The sequence below is a fragment of the Doryrhamphus excisus genome, linkage group LG15 (genome assembly GCF_037039965.1).
Source record: "Doryrhamphus excisus strain RoL-2023G ecotype Guam linkage group LG15, RoL_Dexc_Guam_v1.1, whole genome shotgun sequence".
Lineage (NCBI taxonomy): Eukaryota > Metazoa > Chordata > Actinopteri > Syngnathiformes > Syngnathidae > Doryrhamphus > Doryrhamphus excisus.
The window spans coordinates 6,819,326-6,842,551 of record NC_136371.1 but is presented as its reverse complement, the minus strand read 5'-3'; the positions used below and the strand labels follow the sequence as shown (position 1 = coordinate 6,842,551).

At 39.2% G+C, this 23,226-nt stretch overlaps 2 protein-coding genes across 4 annotated transcripts; both read right to left on the bottom strand.

The window, feature by feature from the left end:
- Positions 1–134: 134 nt before the first annotated feature.
- On the bottom strand, positions 135–9,641 carry LOC131104018 (serine/threonine-protein kinase 38). Of its 2 annotated transcripts, none has more exons than XM_058050681.2 (14): positions 9,524–9,641; positions 7,791–7,928; positions 7,218–7,269; positions 6,669–6,791; positions 5,901–5,984; positions 5,691–5,814; positions 5,460–5,614; positions 5,165–5,276; positions 4,595–4,656; positions 4,289–4,406; positions 4,091–4,214; positions 3,917–4,012; positions 3,355–3,449; positions 135–2,192 (listed from the first exon to the last, which is right to left on the bottom strand). In XM_058050681.2, the coding sequence occupies exons 2-14, from the start codon at positions 7,919–7,921 to the stop codon at positions 2,056–2,058; spliced, it is 1,413 nt and encodes a 470-aa protein (XP_057906664.1). In that variant the 5' UTR covers positions 7,922–7,928; positions 9,524–9,641; the 3' UTR covers positions 135–2,055. The 2 variants fall into 2 exon arrangements, with proteins under 2 accessions (XP_057906664.1, XP_057906665.1); XM_058050682.2 differs by having other exon boundaries at positions 5,174–5,276.
- A 1,235-nt stretch (positions 9,642–10,876) lies between these two features.
- On the bottom strand, positions 10,877–22,208 carry dennd2da (DENN/MADD domain containing 2Da). Of its 2 annotated transcripts, XM_058050677.2 has the most exons (17): positions 22,054–22,208; positions 21,376–21,442; positions 21,188–21,274; positions 21,016–21,087; positions 17,826–17,858; positions 16,838–16,930; positions 16,300–16,472; positions 15,986–16,098; positions 15,808–15,877; positions 15,661–15,738; positions 15,394–15,534; positions 13,836–13,984; positions 12,711–12,882; positions 12,171–12,221; positions 11,995–12,076; positions 11,679–11,924; positions 10,877–11,558 (listed from the first exon to the last, which is right to left on the bottom strand). In XM_058050677.2, exons 1-17 carry the CDS (start codon positions 22,072–22,074, stop codon positions 11,491–11,493), a joined length of 1,716 nt encoding a protein of 571 aa, XP_057906660.2. In that variant the 5' UTR covers positions 22,075–22,208; the 3' UTR covers positions 10,877–11,490. The 2 variants fall into 2 exon arrangements, with proteins under 2 accessions (XP_057906660.2, XP_057906663.2); XM_058050680.2 differs by lacking the exons at positions 21,016–21,087; positions 21,188–21,274; positions 21,376–21,442; positions 22,054–22,208 and adding an exon at positions 18,525–18,583.
- Between the last annotated feature and the right edge of the window lie 1,018 nt (positions 22,209–23,226).

Here is a 23,226-nt window from a genome sequence, read left to right as displayed (position 1 = left end):
GTTAAACAGGAAGTAAGTTCAAAAGTTGGCGCGCTTGTGTTCGGCCCGTAAACAAGGTAGACGGCACGTGAGGGATTCATCTCATCGGGTTATCTTATCGCTCATTCTAGTGGTGTAGTTAAGGAGACAACACATTAAGTGCAGAGTAATTCATTGTCAAATAGCAGAACAATACAAAACAGCCGCACGCTGTGAAAAGAGAAGTGGTTTAAATAAAAATAATGTACATCCCACCTTCCCAACCAACCCCCCCCCTGCAACTCACACTTCTAGATGACGACAGACGCAAAACATACACATTTGTGACAACACACACATCTTGTCATTCCAACATGTACTCTAGATTGCTTTTTAAAGGCGACTAAGATTACAGTAACAGATGAAAGAAAATGTACCCTGCCACATTAAAAGGAAAATGTCCACTGAAAGCGTCTGAATATTACGGTGTGCTCAGCTTCATCATACAAAGTCTTAATTATAGACAACAAACCTTCACACTACTGTAGATATGGAAGCTCATTTGTCCTCATAAAAAACAGATTACACGGTTCATGTAAAAAAAGGCAATGTGAAACTTCATGCTAAAGTGTATTGTTAGCTTCAAAGTGGACTTAATTGACCTTTAAGTCATTTAAAAAGAAAAGCTCAGTGTTAAAAGTGGCACAATGGCATTGCTTTGATTACACCATTTTGCATAGCCTTCTTGTCTACTGCTTTGTCCACACGCTAGGGTACGCTGCAGGTACGCTGGAGCCTATCCCAGCTGATTCGGGGCAAAAGGCGGGGGTACACCCTGGACTGGTCGCCAGCCAATCACAGGGCACATATAGACAAACAACCATTCACACTCACATTCATACCTATGGACAATTTAGATTCACCAATTAACCCAACATGCATGTTTTTTGGAATGTGGGAGGAAAAAAAAACCCACGCATGCAAACTCCACACAGAGATCTGATATTCTAGATCTTCGGACTGTGTGGCCAACATGCTCCATTTTGCATATCTTCTACAAAAAAAAAATTGTAAAATGAAATCACTGTTCATTACAATGCATACTGTGTCATCCATCCATGTCAAAGCTGCTATGGAGCAAACACGCTAACATAGTTGTAGCTTACATTCAGACAATCAGCATTTGGAATTATTGGAGAGAAAATAAAGTTACACCTTAAAACTCGCTTTACATTCATTTAAAAAAAAAAAAAAAAGACAGCATGTTGGATATTGTGGACGATGGACAGCTTTAGCCATCTGCTGGAACTGGAGATGCAAACTAGTATCAAGGGCAAGCAGTTGCAGCGGGTTGATTCCATTCCTTTAAAAAAATGTGCGCTCCCATCACCTTGTGGGGACTACTTAGGACAATTGGGTTAATCTGACTCCATGCATTACCTCGATTCCTTTGGTGTGAACTGTAGGCCATAAAAAAAATAAAAAAAAAACCTTGAATGAGTCCATGACGACGCTGGCCTGACTAACATCACATAAGGTGCTAAAGGCAGCTCATGGCCGGTGTAACAATATTGCAATATTACTTAATTCCCTCTTGTCATCAAGCTAGTTTAGTGTACAAGCACCACTGGTAATTATTACATTGAGAAGGGGGGGGGGTTCTTGATCCAGTCTTTGGTTGGACACCATTCAGCAGCACTTCTGAGACGGGAGCTCTTGCAGCAAACATTTGGAAAAAATAAATCCCTGAAGAGCACTTGATTCCCATCAAGCGCCTACCCAATGTGTACAACCTGTGAGTGAAGAAGTGAGGGGTGGGGGGGGGGGCAAATGAGAGCCCGCTGGTTTCAAAGAGGGAATGTGATGATGCTGGTATCAGAGTTTTAAAAAATATATTTTTTTTCCCCAATTTGCCACTTCCACTGGAGTCTGGTGTGCATGAGCAGAAAGAAGGAAGGTGGCCCCTGGAAGCATCAAAGTGAAGGTGGAAAGAAATGAAGGCAGCAGTTCCTACTGTGGAAAAAAGCAACTGTCCCCACGTCCACTCGTGGGAGACATCAAGTGTTTAGGCAAGGACTTTGTTTGTGGTCTGCAGCTTCATCTCTTGGTGGACTTCATGTAGGATGGTATCGCTCCTCGAGCGGTGAGGCCTTCAAAGCGTTTGTAGGTGTAGTTGATGAACACCCAGTCCTTATTCTTCAGGTCGGCGTCTGAGTGGTTGGACACCTGAGTGGCTGGACGAAGATGGAGCACAGTTGAACGCAGGAGAGATTAGTTGACATTTTGGACTCTGACCCCTTTAAGACTAAGACAATTAGTCCAGTCTAGTACACTTGCATATTTATACTATATAAACTATGTATTTAGTTCCTGAGGGTACAACTTTTGATGGTGTAGTGTCATCCATAGTGGTGTGTATTGGCAAGAATCTGGCAATATGATACGATATATCACGATACTGTTAACAAGGCGATATTTTTTTTGTTTTTCTTGTAGTTAAAGATTATTTCCTGGAAAAACTGAATTACACCAGCAATATGCACTTACTAAACACATTTTTATTCCATTAGAACAGTATGTTATGCTGTATCACAAACTTTCCTCTGTAAAAACTCAAAGTGTAGCATTTGGATAAATAAAGCTTTAACATCCAGTTTTAAATTTACACAAAAAAAAAAACATAAAAAACAAATAAATTAAATTATGTCTCAAGATCCTGCTCAAATGTTCACATTCTATTAGCTGTGAAAAAATACAGATTATACAGTCCCTGACTTATCCACCATCAGAAGAGTATTTTTGTGGAACAAAGTAACTAACATCAGTAAATAGTCATTTTAGGATGCTTGAAATAACCATTATTTAACTAAAGAGTGATAACAAAATACCTGCAATATCACAGTACTACTTTTGTGGTATACAAAAGGACCTTGGCATTGCTTGCTAGCGGCAGGTCCTCATGGGGTCTCGCTAAGTGGACTCGCAGATTTGTCATGTTTCCCCGAATACTTTATTCAGGCATGACACATTTTACAAACAGCATGGGTTTTGTCAATGTTTGCACACCCTACTTTGTGTAGAAATCCAAAATGTGTCCACATTTCAGCCTTGTACGCCGCAGGGGTCACTGTTATGTGCCAAATTGACTACATAAGTGCTGAAACGATCGGATTTTTAAATGTTTAATATTTAAAATCGGAAATGCACCTTTGCCGTGTCTGCACTTGAATAAATACCATATACATTCTATGATAAATGCCTAAAAATATAGATATACTTTTTAATATCAATACAGTATCGTGGAATGAATCGCCAAAACTATATTTTCTTACACCCCTAGTCATCCAGAATCAATCACAGGGATGACTGTCCATGAGAAGAGGAATGTAAACATACCTGTTGGTGTGAGGATATCTGAATCTGGGAATTCGTCAAAGTTGGAGGTGTCATCAATGCTTTTGATCTCAATGGGGATGGCTGCAGGTCTCTCTCTGCACGACAAGCAGGAAGAGGAAGAGCATGTTCCATCATTTGGCATTATCATTTGCAACTCGGACGAACCACAGTATGTATCCAACATGCTGCAGTTAGGCGCAAAGCACAGTGCAGTTGTCTGTGCTACTTTTTGTGTGGTGTCTAAATAGCAGTACCCGCTGGGTGTGTTAGCCATAAAAGGAGGTGTGGTCAGCCGCACTGCCACCACATTCCGATGTAGACTAAAGATGAGAATCACACACTTGCTTTGGTGTTTTGCTGCATTCACTTGCATGTACAGAGATACACAACCATGACAATGTTGCCAGGTATTTGGTACTATATCGACTGTATTATGAATATAATGAGGAGAATACAAAGTAAGTCTTGTCATTGTTTGTTGCTTTGTCATTGCAGTGAACTGATCTTTTCTGCATGTTTTATATGTGAAATAACTGAAAAAAATACATGGTGGGAGTGCTACCTTATATGGTCATAGTCCACACCCTCAAAGAATGGATTGGACTTGATTTCCTCCACACCAACAGCACCTGTCCTGTGTTCCTCTTCACAGCAGAACCTGCACACAATGTTTATGTTTACCATCACACACAAATGTCATGTCTCGGCAACTCCATGTGTGTGTGTGTGTTGCTACCTGAGGATGAGGTCTTTGGCCTTCTCTGAAATAGGCACTTCTGGAGGAAAGATGAGCGTCTCCCGCCAGTTCATGACTTTTCTGTACGTCTCTTGAGGGGTCTCCGAACAGAAAGGGGGATAACCTGAAGACACATGCATGTATTAGCAGCAATGGTACGGAGTCTGGCTAGAATGTGTGCATAAGATGATAACGTACCTATTAGCATCTCATACATGATGACACCCAGACTCCACCAGTCACACAGCTTGTTGTATCCGTTTTGCATGAAAACCTCAGGAGCGATGTAGTCTGGTGTTCCCACAGTGGAGAAGGCCTGGAATACGATAGGATATACGTACTTAAATTCCCAAGACATTGAATGTGATTTATAGGCAGTTTTCATCATGGACATCATGCAGAGTGATCAAATGGAAGCTGCTGATGAACATGGGTGATGTTTTGGAGCTTTTTACAGATATGTAGTATATAAGATCAGGGAGGTGATGCATGCAGAGTTCATACCAGCTGCCTCCGATTTCTCTTCCAGGTCTCTGCTTTCCTCTTGGAGTTCATGTTCTGGAAAGCTGTGAAGAGGAAAATATGTCCGTATCATAATGCTGTTATGGCTGACTTATGCAAGTACTCAATATTACAATACTATTCCAATATCAGACAAAAACAGTATCAGATCATACTGGCCTGAATGTAAAATCTCAGATACAAGCAATTCATTACAGACTCACTCCATTCTAGGCACGTCTATTCAGCATGCAGAGCCCATGTGATCATAACACTGTGTGCTAGCATGTTTAGCAAGGAGTAGTAGTGTTGTCGGCCGTGTGGCAGTAGTTTTCATTAAAGCCTGAAAAGGATGTTGTAGCTATGTGCCACGTCCCGTAGTGGCAAAGAACTGCGGAACTAACAAACTGCATTGTGCATTTGAAGCAGGACTACTGCACGGCTTCCTGAAACATCCACCATAAATAAAACTACACACAAAATGCATAAAGAAGTGAATGGGTTAATTTTCAGTAGACAAAAATGCTGTGTAATCAAAGTATATTGGAATCAAAAGGGAAGATGTTGCCTGACTTTGCTTACTGAGGTCACTGGGCAAGCTGTGGTTCAGGTTCTTGTAGAAATCTGTCCGATGTGCTCTCTTAAGTCCCGTGCACAATCCAAAATCAGACAGCTTCACATGACCCTGAAATAACAACACAGTCAGTACTTACATGACCTCCTCATGCAACAGTACTCAGCTGTTACGCTTTGGATACGTTTACAGTTGAAAATGTATGGAATTGTTACACACTACTTAGTAAAATTACAATGTAGGCATTGTTTATCTGCAGCTCTGTCCACATGTTAAGCAAGTATCATAATTCACCCTGGAGTCCAGTAATAAGTTGTCTGGCTTGATGTCTCTGTGAATGAAGCCGAGCTGGTGGATGGAATCAATGGCCAGGACCGTCTCTGCTATGTAAAACTGAGTGGCCTCTTCTGTCAGAGTGTCCTTCTTCATTAAAAGGGTCATCATGTCTCCTATGGGAATAAGAGCAATGTTATCTTCACGTTTTAATGGTTACATGCCAGTTAAAGTCAACAGTGTGGCTTGTACCCCCTGGGAGAAACTCCATGATGAGGTAGAGGTTCATCTTGTCCTGGAAACTGTAGAACATCTTGACCACCCACAGGCTGTCTGCCTCCACGAGGATGTCCCGCTCAGCACGTATGTGACCCACCTTACACAAACAAGATGACAATTAAATGGGAGTAACACCAGATTTAGAGCAGCACTCCATCGCCTCCATCATCATCTTGGCCTCACTTGTTCTTTCTCCAGCATGTCAGCTTTGCGAAGGATCTTCATGGCATAGACATGGCCAGTGTCCTTCTTCTGTACCAGACGCACCTTCGAGAAAGCAGGAAGATAAAACACTGCTGGAACTGACTGATGTGATTTTATGTGGCCTCAGTGGTTTGAACCGCTAAATCATGTGTCGGCGGTACAGTGGTGTGAAAAAGTGTTTGCCCTCCTCTCAAACAAAAAAAATCACTTAATTAGGACCTGTCTAATCAAGGTAAGGTAGACCAAAAAAATCCTCAAAAGTTACACATCATGCTGAGATCTAAAGAAATTCAGGAACAAATGAGAAAGAATCTATCAGTCTGGAAAAGGTTATAAAGCCATTTCTAAAGCTTTGGGACTCCAGCAAAACATAGTGAGAGCCATTATCCACAAATGGTGACCCTTCCCAGGAGTGGCCTCCCAACCAAAATTACCCCAAGAGTGCAGTGACAACTCATCCAAGAGGTCACAAAAGACCACACAACAACATCTGAAGAACTTCAGGCCTCACTTGCCTCAGTTAAGGTCAGTGTTCATGACTCTACCATAAGAAAGACACTGGGCAAAAACGGCCTGCATGGCAGAGCTCCACAACCAAAACCACTGCTGAACAAAAAGAACAGTGTTTGATGAGCTGAAACATTTAAGTGTGACAAACATAACTAAAGGAAGAAAGAAACAAGGAAGGGGGCAAACAATTTTTCACACCATTGCTAGTCTTCAGCCATCTAAAACTTGTGACTTTACCTCTCCAAAAGCTCCACGGCCGATCACCTTCAGCGACTCAAAGTCTTCCAGACCGAGTCTGGTCCGCTTGAGGCGAAGGAATTCAGTTTCTTTCCTTGCATGTTGAGAACGGCGAATGCGTTTCTGCAGGCACATTACCATTATTAAATAAAGTCACACATTACCAGTAAGACCAGTACAATAACAAATAAAACCTGATATTACTTGCTTAGGTAAGAATGGAATTCCAACCAGGAATTATGTAAACACATACTCACATTATTTGATAGAACAGTAGATCTTACAAAATGTATAGTGTTATGCCTAACACATGATAATATAATTTTTTAGCCCATATTACACACAGGTGATCTATTACTCAACCACAAATCTAATAGATTACTTGATTGTGGAAATTAGCAGGGTGTGATTAGTGTCAGTGGTCTTGGTTGCCAGTATAATGTATAGTTTTACGCTCATGATTCATTTTACCAAGAATAATCTCCAACGCACATGATCTTCATTGCATTCTAATAATTCCATTCTTATTTGCACAGAATTGAACCTCACCTCTTCATCAGCCAAGCCTTCTTGATCCATCACTTTCTCCAGTTTCTGTTGCCTGAGCAGAAAATGTTACACTTTAATGGGGGTGTCGCCATACACTCTTCTCACGAGACAATATATTGGGTTCAAGAGAACGACACAAGACTATATTTTAACATTACATCGAAGAAAACAATAATGTCAAAATATACATTACAAGCAGGACCTAAGCATGATGCATTTAAATGTTGAACATTTATCCACAAACTGAGGAAAATAAATATTACACATTTGTCCTTTTTAAAGATTGTTTTTACTGAATTGTATGGCTAATCTGAAATAGTTCAGTCGCTTAAAATGTTTCAGTATTTCAACACAACAGCAGACTCCAACTAGAGCTCATGCCTAATATACAATAAAAATAATCGTAATTGACATAAATAAAATCATGACGGGTAGAGGATAATGTCACATTTTGTATGAATAAATAAGATTTGCACATGCATGACATTGTGAAGTTATTTTGGAACTCAATATAAATATAATTCAATTTTTGGTTGCTTAGTCCAGGTAGCCCAAAGTGAGAGTTGCCATTACCTCATCTCTCGCTCCTCGTGCTGGGCAATAAGGTTGCTGTAGAAGTTCTCCAAGGTCACCTTGGCCATGGTGACCCGTTCCTTGGTGTGGTTACTCATAGAGGAGCATGAGCTCTGGCCCGTCATTGCCATGCTTTACCTGAACAGACACACACACACAGATAGGCATTCATTCATCCTGTGATGCATTACTAAACATAAATAACACTGCTGCAGACAAAACGTACTACTAAATCAGCTCTTACCGTATCGAGCCAAAGAAAACTACAGATTATGATATCATATGAAGACCGATGAATAAAGAGGAAGGAAAGCAAGAGGCATTGTGACAGCAGAGTTCTGAAGAAACAATAAGGAAATGTGCAAGATCAAGGTGGAGTCACACTGAGAGCATAGTTTTAGGTCACAATAACATGTCCAATTATGTCCATGTCTGTAATGATTTTAGAGTGACACTTGTGGGTGCTAACAAAGCCATTTCACAACCAATTTTATCATCGTATTAAGTGGGTGTTCATTTTATGTGCAAACACGGTTGTATAGGATAATTACACAAAGTGTGCTACTTTACATGGTGTTTATTAAGTGTTTTTATACAGTTTAGAATTCACAGTTGCAGGTTTAAGGAATATAGTATGTCACATTTCTATTCTTTAACTCACCCCAATGGGAGCTTTTTCAAATAAGACAAGTGAGTCTAGAACAAATGGAAAGGCATTTCCTGGTCTAGCCAAGAGTACAATACAATACAGTATGTTCATACAGTAACATTAGTTGCTACATTCATACAGATACCATAAGGAAGTATAACACCATGGGTCAAATATGGTAGTTTGTCGTTTGAAACATGGTTACTCATTTTATTAATTTATCATATCGACAGCATCAAAATAGAAACTTTGTGTAACAAAGCAAATAGAAGTAGATATGTTTTCTCCTGTGAATATTAAATTGACCAAATTCATCTTGTAGACATTCACAGAGATGTTCATGAGTTTACTGTGAAATGTACACGTCAGGCTGTAATATGGGAAGAGTAAAAAAAAAAAACGAACAGCTGTGATTACATATTCCAGAATATTTGGAAAGACACAACATTGCGAATTTAGCATACTGCCACGTAAAAATGACACTTGTAGTGACGTGACATTACGTTTGTATGACTTAATGCAACGCGACTGAAATAAAGAGCAGTACGACACGTAGCGTCGACCACGACGTCGAAGGGAGTGGAGGAAAAGTAAAAAAAAGGACACGAACTAAAACTATAATTAAATTGTGAATAATGGCCACGTAAACAATTTCCCCTAATAGGCACAACACAGGCAAATCCACATAGCATTTGATGCAAATGCCTCCAACGTAAACGTTACCTGCTAACGTTAGCCGGTTAGCTTCTAAAGTTCCCAGACAGCGTCAAGTTTTGAAGAGTAACACAGGGTGGTCCACAAAATGCAAGTTTATCATTTTATAGGACTGGTGGTTTTACTGCTCGTTCGGCGCAAAAACGTTTGGTTAAAAAGTTGTGTTAACTCGTGTATAAACCACCTTGACAGTAGTTAGCTAACTCACATTAGCCACTTATTTGCTAAAGAACATCGAGAGGTATGGTGAGTGGAGACACTTGAGACAACACTATCAACATTTACAGCAGAGATTAATACACTTTGTACGCATACTCAAAATATTTATCTTTGATCAACATTGAAAGGTTGTTCTTTGATCATCTATTACCTTTATCGAAGGTGTTGTGTCTGCCCTTTCTTCCTCTACTGAACAGCGCCCAATGTGTCATCAACATTCGAAGTCAGTGGGACACCTAGTGACCAGAACTTGAAGCCACAGTAGAAACTCTACTTTTCCAAGGTATATTTGTCGTATTACCGTTTACCGTCATATTTTGACTCGTATAATCAAACTTTAATTGAATAACCTTTTCAATAATATTATTTATATACCAGAGAGCCAGTGATGTAGAGCACAGGGCCCCTGGCCAAATTGGGGGCCTACGCAGAATTTTATTTGGAACCCTACCATTACAAAATTACGCAAATTCTGGGCCCCCATGAGAAAGATCACACTGATTTCACACTGAGCAGCTGTAGTCACCACATATCTAGGCCCTAAATGATATTTTTATACTATATTCACATGAACCAAAATGTAGTGTAACACAAGAAACTAATTGTTCAACTAATTCTTTTTGGGCAAAATCAATTAACCCATCAATTTTTCAAAAGTCGTCCCTCAGTATGTTTTTGCATTAGAATAACTTTCAATTTGACACTAATTTAGCCATATTTTTGGGGGCAAATATAACACCATGAACTATTTACAATTTTTACATTTGCAACTGAAGTATGTGCGCACACGTAAAAATTTCCCTTCAATGCGTAACCTCCTTCACGCAATACAGCGAGATGCCTTTTCACTTCCTGGTTCCTGCAGAGCATGTATTTCAATAGGAAATATGCAGACCTAGCTCTTAAAAGTGCACCCCTGCCACCCTGTGGACGTTTTTTTTGCCTTAATATTGCACCAAATGTGCTCTTTTCTATTGTGGAGTTGCATCATCACCTATTTGTGACTCTTGCGCAAAAAAATGTACAATGGGAGCAAGCGGTCGTGTTGAAAAAAAAACATATCAATACAGCTTTAGTAGCGAATGAGTTAACACAATTGAAACCACACACTCTACATTAAAAGGCAGCAGCTGTACCATTACACTACCAAGGATTGACAAGTGAATGGGTAACTTGTGGCATTTTATTCTTATTCTGCTGAATGCTGTCAATCATTTTTTTCTCTCCTGCCTCATCCTGCTGTATGTCTCACGGTAGCAATGCGCGACCTTTGCGCATTTGTTGGGAATGCACCCCCTTGCTGTATGTAGGGAGTGTCAGCCCTGATTGATCTTGAGCAGATAGCTTTATGAATTGTTTTTATTTTACCAGCCAAACAGCACAGTATTAGACATCCTTGGATGAAAAGGATGAATTCCAACAGTATCAAAACACAAAAACCCAGGGAAGGTTGTGGTCATAGGTCATTGTACCTGACATTTTATCCATGAATCAACTGCTGAAAAAGTTGAATGTGGAATCAGAATGCAGCCACAGAAGGTCCCATGTTCAGTTCCCCCAGACTGATGAAAGAGCAGAAAGTATCACTGGTGTTTCTTTGAAACTGTGAGAATGTTTCTGCTTGTGGTGGTTGTGACTTTATGCTGCAGTGCTCTCATTTCCTGTACATTTTGCTGTTCACAGTCTGTGTTGTCACGTAAGCAAGTTAACCGCATTTTATTTAGTTGTCAACAATAACCACATATCTACTCATACTTTGTGAGAAATCATCTGGAGTACCATATGTTCTTAAGTCACAGGGCCCAAAGTACCTTTGCATTACAGACAATTTAAGTGTCTAGTTGTGCCATAGCTTTGGGAGAATTTAATGTTTGTATATTATATATATATATATATATATATGTAGATGTAGCTTAAAAAAGTAGTCTTTATTTGAAATAATTTCCTGCTCACCAGCAACAGACTGTAAACCAGTGTTTTGACATAGTAGCAGCAAAAATAGCAATACAGTATATGTCGCACTTCGGTACATCATTAACAGAAAATTACAAAATAAAAAGTGCAACATTGGCATGTATTCCTATGTTCCTATATACACTTCGGACTGCATGCAAAGAACTAGTGTTTCTTTGTCTTTTCCTTTTTCTTTTTTTCCTGGTATTCCACAATCTTTTTGTGAAATATTCCTACAAAGGAAAACAGAAAGTGAAATTAATGTGCTAGTCAGGATGTGACTATCCTGAGATTCTTAATGAATATATACGTGAAGCTATGGCTTATTGAAAACCAATGTTCCCAGTCCTCACCCTGCTGGGGTCCAGTCTGCTGTTGCTCCACCTCCTGGATGAACAGATCAAACATCTGCGTCTGGATAAACTTCTTGACAAAGTGGCGTGTGGTCTTTGACTCGATGGCCTTGTAGAAGCTCCTCTTCTCAAATACCCTCTGCTTTCCAGCAGGACCGCTTTTCACATATGACATATAATGGCCAACTGTTTTCACAAAAAACAGAAGGAAGGCCTCCGACACCACACGGTTCAGATCTTCTGTTGCTGAAATATAGATTTTCGTGGTAAATGCACAGAGTCTTTATTTTATGCATTGTTTTTGCACTTGTCCTACATGATGCTTTCTTTCTCTGACCGAGTGCCTCTTGGATTTCACTTTGGAGTTTGGGGGGCAGAATAGAGCGCTCGTCACCAATCTGTAAGAAGGTAAATTCAGAACTTTTAATTACAGGTAAATTGGTGACAACAATGCTTTCCACTATTATGTCATGCAAACCTCCAATGACTTACTGAAACAATGAAGGTTTCCTTTTTGTTCTCTGATAGATCCACCAACAGCAGCTGTGTGACAAAGAGAAATGTCATGTCGCCATCATTGTACTGATACCATTTGAAAACACCAACACTGTGCCTCTTAGATTTTTGTCATTAATCCATTTGAAAAAGTCACACAAAAACCAAAACATGGAAACAAACTACATTTTGCCCATAAAAATAATGCAAATGCAATCAACCTGTTCCACCCACAAAAATATAAACACAAAACACTATGTGTTATGTTTACATTACAATCCCATTGTAACAGACACTACCTTTGTACTTTAGTCCAGGTTCTTTCTTAAATTCCAGAGTGTTTCTCACTTTTATCAAAGTTCTGGCACTTCCAAATTTTTTTGCAGCCATCCGAAATATATATTTTAAAAAAACTGTCTGGCCATATTACAACTTACAGTGTGCAATGATTTTTCATCCAAAAACTAATCCTACCAATCCTATTAGGGGCATCCAAAAACCGAGGTTCCACTGTATCTAAAACTTGATTGTACTTACATCATTTTGGTCGGTGACCTGGTCTAGCAGCCGCTTCTGTACCCCCAGCAGATATGGGGTGGGAGCCATCACGACATCAATTAGGATCTCTGGAACTATGGAAATCAAGGTGTGCTGCCAGGTAAAAGGATAAAGAAGGGCTGCAACTGCATGAATCACCTGAGATAGCGTGCTGGAGAGACACAATATGGTAGAAAACACTATTAGTCCTCAAAAGGACACTGGTGAAAAAGGTACTCATGACAAGGATGGATTACAGTGTAATGTATGCATCTAGTGTATTTCTTCAGCATTCAATTTTTCTGCATATCTTGTCATGTGCTAGTGGCAATGCCCTATAGCCAGGAATTAGCTGACAGCTGAATTATTGACAGCTTGAACAATGACATTTTTGATATAGTGTTACATGACTTATTTAAGAGTACAAATTGCCAAGCTTCTGCATATGTCCCGTCAGTATTGTGCCAATGCCCTAAAGCACAGGATTATACTCGTTAAACAGCGGCATAAAACCTTTCTGTGTGTGTGTGTGTGTGTGCGTGTATATACAGTATACACACCCACATGTTGGCCCATTATCAGTACATAACACAGTGCTAACATGTGTGAGTCCTCCTCCATGATTTTTGAGGACTGTTGGCGTATGTTTCCCCCACCTGTGATTTTCAGACATAAAAACTGGAAAAACCTGTTTTTCTGGTTGGTCTGTTACTCCAAGGCAAAGAGAACTAGTCTGTTTGGTAAAATATACAAATAGGCTAACCGAGGGAGGGTGTAAGGTGTTTTCTGGCACGTTCAATTGGGATGTGTCTCCGTGAGTTGAACCCTGTCATGTTGCAATTTTAACAGTTGGCCAGGGAAGGCTTTGCTATCCAGCCGGGGGGAGGAGGTAGCGATGGACAGGGAAGTCTGGGTTTCCCTATTTAGACTAATGCGTCAGCAAAGTTTATAATTAAATAATTGTCATGTACAATGATCATTTTACATTTTCTGTATTGAGGATATTCTCAACTATTTCCCTTTTTGACTCAAAAAAACAAAAAAAACAATAATTCAAATTTCCCCCTGACCTTTTCCAGTATACCTCATAGGCATGTGCACTTGTATGAGGTGAGTATGTATTACCCCAACTCATCAGCAATGAAAATGATGCGTCTCTCTAGGACAGCAGCTGCAAACACCAGTAGCACCTCCTCATCTGTAAGGCAGCTGAACAGCACTTCAAAGTTGACATGTTCCAGCCAGGAGTCCAGCGGCCGCGTCAGCCTGATGATCTAATAAGAGAGATACCACACAAACACTGGATGTCACTAGTACTCATAGCAGAACATCACGCAAATGTTGTTTTGCCTTAAGGCCTTGTTTATTCTAATAAAAGCAAAGTAGCAGGTTTTTTTTAATTACCACATTCATCCACTGACAAGCTACTCTTGAGGGCTGACTGAACCAACTATAGTGCAGACCGTGGCAGGCATGACTGAATAACTGCAGCGAGTATGAGTCACTAAAACATGGTATGTAGCCTCATGCTCTGAGGGCCGGGTTGAGCAATGTAGGACAGGTTGAGACATCACTCCAAACAAACACACCCACACTGAAGGATGAGGACTCTCTAGTCATGATAACATAAATGCACAGTGCCGTTTGTTTCAAGCTTGCCCTTTCTTTTGATGTGAAATTGACACGTGTACATTTTTAAGACTTAACATAAACAGTATTTTTTTTTTAGTGACAGATTTTTGCACCCCAAAAAAACTGATGCATAAAACAAATCTACCCTGATGTAATAGTTACTTCAGTGTGCAACTTTCTTGAACAACTTAGACACACATCTAGTGTTTTGAAGACAAGCCATCAGTATCATAATGATTACAAGAGAGCAAGGTTAGAATATGATAACCACTTCTTGCTCGCCCGTGATCTAGCCAGTTACCTACCACCAGAGAGGCAGTGTAAATGGTTAAAAGACACCAGAAAGTCGATGAGATTGAAACGCGAGCCTTTGCATGCGACAAGCTGTCGTCAATTTTATTAGCATGATAATTAGGAACACAGTGACAACACAAGACTTGAGCGAAGCAATGCGAGTCCCGCGACATGAGCAAGTGAAGACACGGCAGACAAGCGATTTCGTTGCATGTTTTTCCAAAATAAAGGTGAAATATTTTTATTTTATTTATTTTATTTTAAACTGTTTTCAAACTAATTGTGGTCAATATATGCGTAAATAATAAGCTATATAGCATATGACATATATACTGTACATTTATACAATATATGTATTACTCAACATTGTTTTCAAGTTGCAATTTTAGGTCCTAATGTTAAGACACTCACCTCCCAGGCACATAGTAATCTACCTCTCTGCCTGTTCGTTATGTATCTTTCATGCATCATCTGAGTTAGAGATGGTAAAACATTTTTTTGATTTTTTTTACTTGCTTATGAACGTTAAAAAGCACACTACATGAAGACTACAGATTTTCTACACTTCCGTAAATAGTTGTATTTTATTTGTGGAATTGTTTCAAAATATGAACAAATCTAAGCGCCCCGGTACTGACTGTTTACAACTACCGGACTACACTATATTATGATATAATGCAAAAATCATGTAAGTTATTTTAAGACATATTTATACAGTACACAACTCTGCCAAGCGGAGGGATAGGTTTGCACTAACCTCAGTGCCCGACTCAGGAATGAAGCTTTTAATCTCCACAGTGTTTCCAGGAGCTGGGAAGGGAGCCTCCCGCAGTTTCTGCATGAATGGATAAATCATAGCCATGGAGATCTGCCGCCTCTTCTCGACCTCATCAAAAATCTGTTCACACAGGAAAAAAAAAAAAACGAGTCACAAGATACTTAACCAAAAAAAGATATCATTCAATAGCAATATATTTGGCTGAGAAGAATGGTATGGACTCCAAACTCATAAGTTTTAAATCACCTTGGAAAACAGGCCAAAACAAGCCAGGCTGCTGATGATACAGTATGCCTCAGGTGGACGAGCCCCCTTCCCGCCAGGCTGCAGGTTGGAAAGTTAAGGTGAGGTCAGGCTATATTAGTTATCACGTCACACAATAGGCTCACTAACCAGCAGTCTCCTGCAGTATCCATTTCTGCGACTACCGTCAATCTCCGTCAGCACAAAGGAAAAGGTCTCGCTGTAAACATATAGGGGAAAACTATGACTGTGGGATGTGGAAGACCACTCAAAGCATAAATAAATGTTATGAAAGTAATCATCAGAAGTCATGCGTATCCAATTGTACCTATGATATTCCGTCAAAGGTGCCCATTTGATACCCTCAGGGAAGCAGAATAGCGTGAGCGCCTTTAATGTACGCTCCTCTTCCTCCTTTTGAAATCTCGCCATCCCATCTCTCTGAAAGCATACACATAGAAAGAGTTTTCTTACTGGGGTCTATAATGGTGTTTTTCCTGTGTCAGTGGGGACTTTGCATTAAATTTGTTTTACATTATTAACCACATCAGCAGATGGGCACATATGCAGTCAAAATTCCTGTATTTCAATGCAATATGTGCTTTAACTGCTTTGGTACTAAAACAAGAGTTAAAAACAAACCTTAGGAAATTGGTAGGTGATCTGAGGTTCATAGTTGCTGCCATTCTTGTTTTTCTTAAGACTGACCACCACCAGGTACTCAAAAAAGTATTGACCACTGACAAAACGTAGTTGCCTGGTTGCTTTCTCTTCCAAAATTGGGCCTGGCTCTGGAGGATCTTGGTCTTTCACTCCTTCAGAGAAATGTGAAAATGACATTTATCATAATCACACTTAAGTAAATGTATTTTTAGTTTTGGAGACATTTTACATGACATTTATGTTTGCATTTACTACCTATATTCTTTATTTATTTTTATCCTATATTTTTATGTGATTATATTATATTGCATTGATTCAAGAGTGTGTCTTTTTCTTCTGCAATTAACCTACTGTAAACAAGCAATTTATCTTGTGGATCAACAAAGTCTGCGTCAGAACAGTGTGGCCATTCAATTGACTGCAGCGAGTCGTGTCAAGCTCCACCCTACTTTCATATTGAGTGCTCTAAACATTACCATTAACATGAATTACCATTAACATGATGGAAAAAACTTACTATCTCTTTTGCCTTTGCGGAAGGAAGACCACATAGCACTTAGCCTCTTGAGGGCTTTCGGTCGTCCACCCCCATCTTCACCTGGGATGGTGCCTGTTTAGCACAATGATAGCATTTCACTCAAAATAATAATGGAAACATTTGCAAATCAATATGAGCTTTTTCATAATTGTAAAATGCTATGTACAGAGATGCTCAATATTGGCTTTGTTATATCTGATATTGTCCAACATGTTATTACTGATCCATCGAACTGGCGTGTTCTCAACTGGATGCATTTCAGAAAATAAACAATACAAATACTGCAATATGCAATCCAGCATGACAGGTTGGGCTTTTGCTCATTTTGGTTTTCTGTTTCCTGTTTGGTATGATGTGCAGCTGCTTTGTGGAAGCTGGAACGCACGTGCAGCGGTACCTGTTTCTTATTTGTAATCAGTGTGACTATTTAGGGAGAGCTGCACTACGCACAAAGAGTAAAACATTTTACAGTCACTGCAATGTAATTATTTACTATCCAAAAGCAAAATTTGAAAATAACTCCACATTGCAAACATACCGAGGTAGCGGTCCTGTCGCTGTGTGGAGGATGGTGCAGTTTGAGGGGGTTTCAGTCATGCACCAATATAAATATCCACAGAAAAAACGACACGCTAGGATCCGGTATCTCAATTATTGCCAATATTAACCGATAATATCAGACACCCCTAGTCACTAGCAGCTTTTCAGCAGAAACTAACAACAATTAATACATCTAAAAAAAAAAAAAGCCAAACATATCATTAAAAAAAGCCAAACATATTCAATTATTAAAGTTGAAATGAATCTTACAATGAATGACTTCCTAACATCAGTTCATTGAAAACGTATAGTGCTGCTAGATGTGCACAAAAATAGACAGAATTGCTGATAAAATACTGAAAAACAGACAAATCAAAGGATTGTTCAGACCAAAATGATTAAGAAAAAAAACACTTGTTGGACTTACCACCAGAGATCAAGCCGCTTTTAGGCGGTTCACCTGGAAAACAGAGAGTTTATAGTTTTTGTAACGTCATTGCTAAGATACAACCAAGCATTAGTTGTACTTATCAGCATCCCAACACAGCTGAGCAATGTAATACTGTCATGCCCTTTCAACTGAATGCAGTTCTTTACAATTTACAATACCTACTGACACCTTACTATCCAAAGGTAAATGTAACTTATGTTGTCCTTATACTTTAAAAGAGAGCCGTTATATAGTAGAAAGGGAACAAATCAACTGAAGACTGTAGATGTGTGTGTTGGTATAAAAGCATGATTTTGCACCATTGCTGTACTTTCTGTGTACCATAAGGTATTTTGTTAAAGCCATACAGTACAGCGGTTAGAATTATACATTTTTAAATTGTGTTTTTCTGTGTCCTGGCAGCATTGTATTGTGCTAGACAGTGCTAATAATTCTTAGAGCATACTGCATCGCTGACAAGCTGCTGAGAGACATTTGTTTACTGCAGACTCCAGGGAAAGAATTTTCATACTTGTGCTGCATTCACAACCAAAGGACAAAACAACGTTCAAAAGTAAAACTCTTTCAAAGGCAAAAAGGATAGGAGAGCCAAAAAATAAGTTATACTGTCATTAGATTTATACACAACAAGTGTTAGAAGTTTTTGTTAGTTCTAAAATAAAAATAATAGATTACCATAGAGTTTTCATTCTGATAGTGTTTACAGCCAACTCGAGTGCATGGAGAAACAAAACTCCACAAGAATGTCCCCTAAAATGTGGATGGAAATGGAAAAAATTTGGAAATGGGTCACTTGAATCATGCCGCTAATGTATTTATGTGTGAAGTAAAATATGAATCTAACACATTAAATCTGTTGGATACAACCCAAAGAACTTACTGCTGCAGTAGATGAATAGTTCAATGTGAATGCTTTCATTTGCAATCTTTACTAAGCCCAACTTTGCCAAATCAAACTGACAGTGTCAAACAACATAGACAACAATGTCTAGTATAATATATTGTTGATAATAGTCTCAATACAGATAGCATGTCTTAAGCCTACGCTCACTACAGTCAGTTAAAAATAAGTCCTCTTTTAACAGCCTCATGCCCGGAGGCTCCTGAACATGTCACAACAGTATGCTGTCAATTCAAAAGAAAAGGGAATGGTGCAGTCCAAGGAAAAAAGTCTGCCATATAAAAAAGACTAAAGCCCATTGGTATGCTGGTATTTAATTCCTATTTAACTTCTCAGGCCAAAAACTAGCTTTCATGACATCCTCAGAAGAGCATAGCACTTACAAAGCATCCAATCAGATGATTCTGGTGTAATGCTAATTTTCATCCAAACTTGTCATTGTAATTTATTATGTGTTTTTTTTCCCTGTGGCATTTTTGCACAGTAACATAATTTCTCTGCATTCAAACTACATTCTTTCCAAAGATTTCCAAAAAGTTTACTTTCACACAAATAAATTCAATTAATTATATTAATTATGCATTTTCACTCGATAGCCTGCTTTTTTGGTGCGTTGTCACACAAACAGACATTTCCTAAAAATCCCCGCTCCAAAATCCCCCATGAAACTCTACTGACTTTCACTTTTTCTTGTATTAATTTAATATAACTTAACATGACACACGATATAGGCCACAAACAGAACTATGAAGATGCTAAAAACGTTACACACTAAATGCGAGTCGAGCTCTGACACCTGACGTGGGATTCAAGCACCGTTGTTGCACATAGTGAACACAGACGCAAGCATCGACAGGTGGGTGAATATGTCGTCGATAAACATTCTGGTGTTCAACATTCGACATTTTTGTTTCTAGCAATGGTTTTTATCGAACAAGTGAAACCAAATATCGACTGTATCAGTTGCCAAAAACTTACTCCATCTGCTTTTCAAGTTCGCCAGACGTCGTCCTGTTCGTCTCTTCGTCACAAGTTCAGTCATCGCTGCCTTATTACGGCTTAAAAATCAGGTTTTAAAAATGTTTGTAGTAGGAAAGGGACTAAAAAAACACCAAAGATACGGCATGATTTCCACTCCAGCTCATATCAAAGTCCACCATCATGGTGTGTGCCTGTGTCTCACCGCCCTCGCCTCGTGCTACACTGACACTCAGGGCTCGAGCCGTGCTGCCTTCAGTTCCTACCTGCTGCTGTGGGATTTCTCATACACAGACTAAACTAAACAAGGTCGCAGTTGTCGCCTTTACCGTACCTCCCACCTGTTGTCATTTCAAAGCAGAAGTTCAGTAGCTGTTTCGGTTAGAGTTCCGACTTAAGCGAAAAATTACAGTACCTTCACAGTGCAAAATGCAGCCAAAGAGCTGAATAAAACTTTCCTGAAATGTCCATCTGTCACTACATAATTGAAGGCAATTTATTGGTTGAAATTAGTTGTATCAGTCAAAAAATTGTGCCGTGAGAAATCGGTCAGGTGTGCTGTGAGGAATTATTCAATATCACTTCTTTTAATTAACATGTATTAATAATTTTCTGCAAATATTATGTAATTGTCGGTGTCAGTGGTGTAAAGACTGGCAGAGTAATGTAATATTCGTCCGTGTGGCAACACGTAGCTGATTGCCTCGTTCCTCTAATAGATTTAGTGATGCACGTGAGAGGTAGTGGTAACATTTTGTAACATTGTTGGTTAAATCAGTATGCGGATCAAAAGGATCTGCTGTGGCGAGTTCGTAATCAGGAAAAAGCTGAAAGAAGCAAATAAGCTAAATTTTTCCGACGTAAAAAAAAGTGCAGTGGCTCAAAAAAGGTTAAAAAAAACACTGACTTAGGACATCACAACTTCTGGGGCACAAGTTGCCGCTGCATTCAGGGACAATTGTAAACCACAGCAAACACACCCACAAATGCACATGCAGCCCAAAGTGGTGATATTTACAAAAGCAAAACACTTGTTGCTCATACAACAATAAGACAATGTTACAAAAAATGTTCTACTTATAACAGACATTAATGTTAAACACATTTGTGGATGGATACTGCTTCATTATGATTGTTAAATGTACCCCTTCAATTTGCAGACCAAAACCATTGTCATCCTGGGTGGAGAAACAAGTGAAGCTTAAATGGATTCAGGTGAAATGTCTGAAGAGGTATGTGACTGTAAAATGTTTAGGAATTAGAATTTTAGTCTACCTTTTGCTGTACCTGTTTTGTTGGTCTGGACCTCAATGCTGTGTCGGCGGGCAACAGAGGCAGCGTCTTCCTTTGGAAATGCTTCTGTGAGAATATTATGGGATGAAATTGGAGGTGAGCTGAATGGACTTGTCTTTATATGACTTTGATAGAACTCATACATTGTAGTAATGATGACGTTTACCCCTTCTTGAGAACTCTCTGGCTGATGAAAAAGACCATGCGCTCCTGTGCTTGGAGAAACCATCCTCTTCACAATTGTTGTTGGTTTCTGCACACAAGGAGTTACCATCAGATGAAAGGAGACACTGGCCATCTCCATCACCTTGTTATAAAATGACCTGTACAGTCTGTGGCTCCTTCAAAGCTCACTTTTAATGCGCAAAGATGAAAAGCTGAAGCTCCTCCTCGAGTTTTGGGACAGTTGCGTCCCTGTACCCTGTAAAAAAAAATCAAAACAAAGACAAAAATAAGAGATGAATTAGTAATGAAAGTAAATGTAATGGTAGTTTAATTTCAATTTAGAGAGGGAACACCTTGGAAGAGGTGGGTGGGGAAGTCTGGGCTGCTGCCCCTTTAACCCCATGATGAATCCTAAATCATGGAATTGTGTTTATTGTGGTCAGGTCAGGAATCAATGAACCGCTATACTAAATGAGGGACGACTGTACTTTCACACAACCAGAGTGGCTGGCACCCGTTACGTTTGTATGCAACACAGCACCAGTATTACGTCCACTAATTACACAACATTTAAACTGTAATGAAAAGCTTTACATTTTCATTAAATTCACATTTTTTACATAGTCAATGCCTTTTTTAATTTACAATGTGAAAACTATTGAATTAGTTATATTAAATTACATTATTATTATTTTTATCTGTGTTATTATTTTACATGTCACTCACTATCACTCCTATTGCAACACAGGACATTTCACTGGTTAAAATGTGTTCAATTCCAATTTACCAGAATATTAAGTTTAAATACAAAATAAATCACATTTAGGGCAGCTGATACTGACTGCAATATGAATGTATATCACTTACGTCCTGTGTGTCATTGTCCATGCTTGAGCAGCTCAAGAAAAGTCTTCATCAAGTGGATCTAAATGGTACAGGATTTCATACAATGAAAAATGATTAAAAACACGGACTACAGTGAGTGCTCTTTCCCACAACATACGCTGTGAAACTGGCAATGACAGTTATGAGGAAGTGCACTTGTTGAAGTGCTGACGGATTTCAGTCTCTGCTGGGATTTCCTCTTTTACTGCCAAGCCAAAATACAGCGATATCATGATATGGCATGTGTTTGTGTGTTAAAAGGTGTCAGAAGTTAATGTAGTCATGTAAAGATGTAGGATGAGTGCAGGTCTTTATCATACAAAGCAAAAGTGTTGATAAAAACAAACAGGTATTAAAAGCAATGGTCAGAAAGAGGTGAGGCCACTCAAAGGAGGTGCGGTTGGAGTTTGTTGTCAAACTGGTTCTACTGATGAGAGGGACATAATGAACTGGCCCAGTGGAAATATATGAAAGGTCGACAGTTGGCACACCTGTAACTTGACAGGAAAATTTACCTCCCAAGACACTTTTTTCATCCATGACTACAGAAGCAATTTGATTTCATTTTGGAAATAGACATAAATTGGTGACCTCCAGAAATTAGCTTGAGACCACTATGGGAGCTTTCAACCGCAGATACTGTTGGTAATCAGTATCTTAGAAACCAGCAGGACTAGGTCCGACCACAGCAGAAACTCCACTGCATATAAAATCACAGGACACTGGCAATACAACAACTTGACATAAAATTTGTCAATGTCAATCGATGTCAATCGAAAAACATGCTAACCAAGACATTGATATTGGATCAATACTAAAATGTAGTATCGACCACACCTAAAGAATAAACAAACCCACTGAAAACCCAGAGCTTATTCAATATCTATAAATATAAATAAAGTGCGGTAGATACTGTCTAAAAGCGGTACTTTGCATCTGGAATATAAAGTATCAGTCCTCTCACTATCTTGCCATGATGATATCAAATCTCAGTGACGTGCAGAACTGGGTTATAGTTTAACTTTGCCCAGCACAGGGCAGCATAGAGCTGCATTGGAATCACATGCACTGTGATGATTTTGTTTCCATTTATTTATTTTTTTTTCTTATCTCTGTTCCAAGTCTGTCACAGAATGACAGATTGAGATTTTTTTT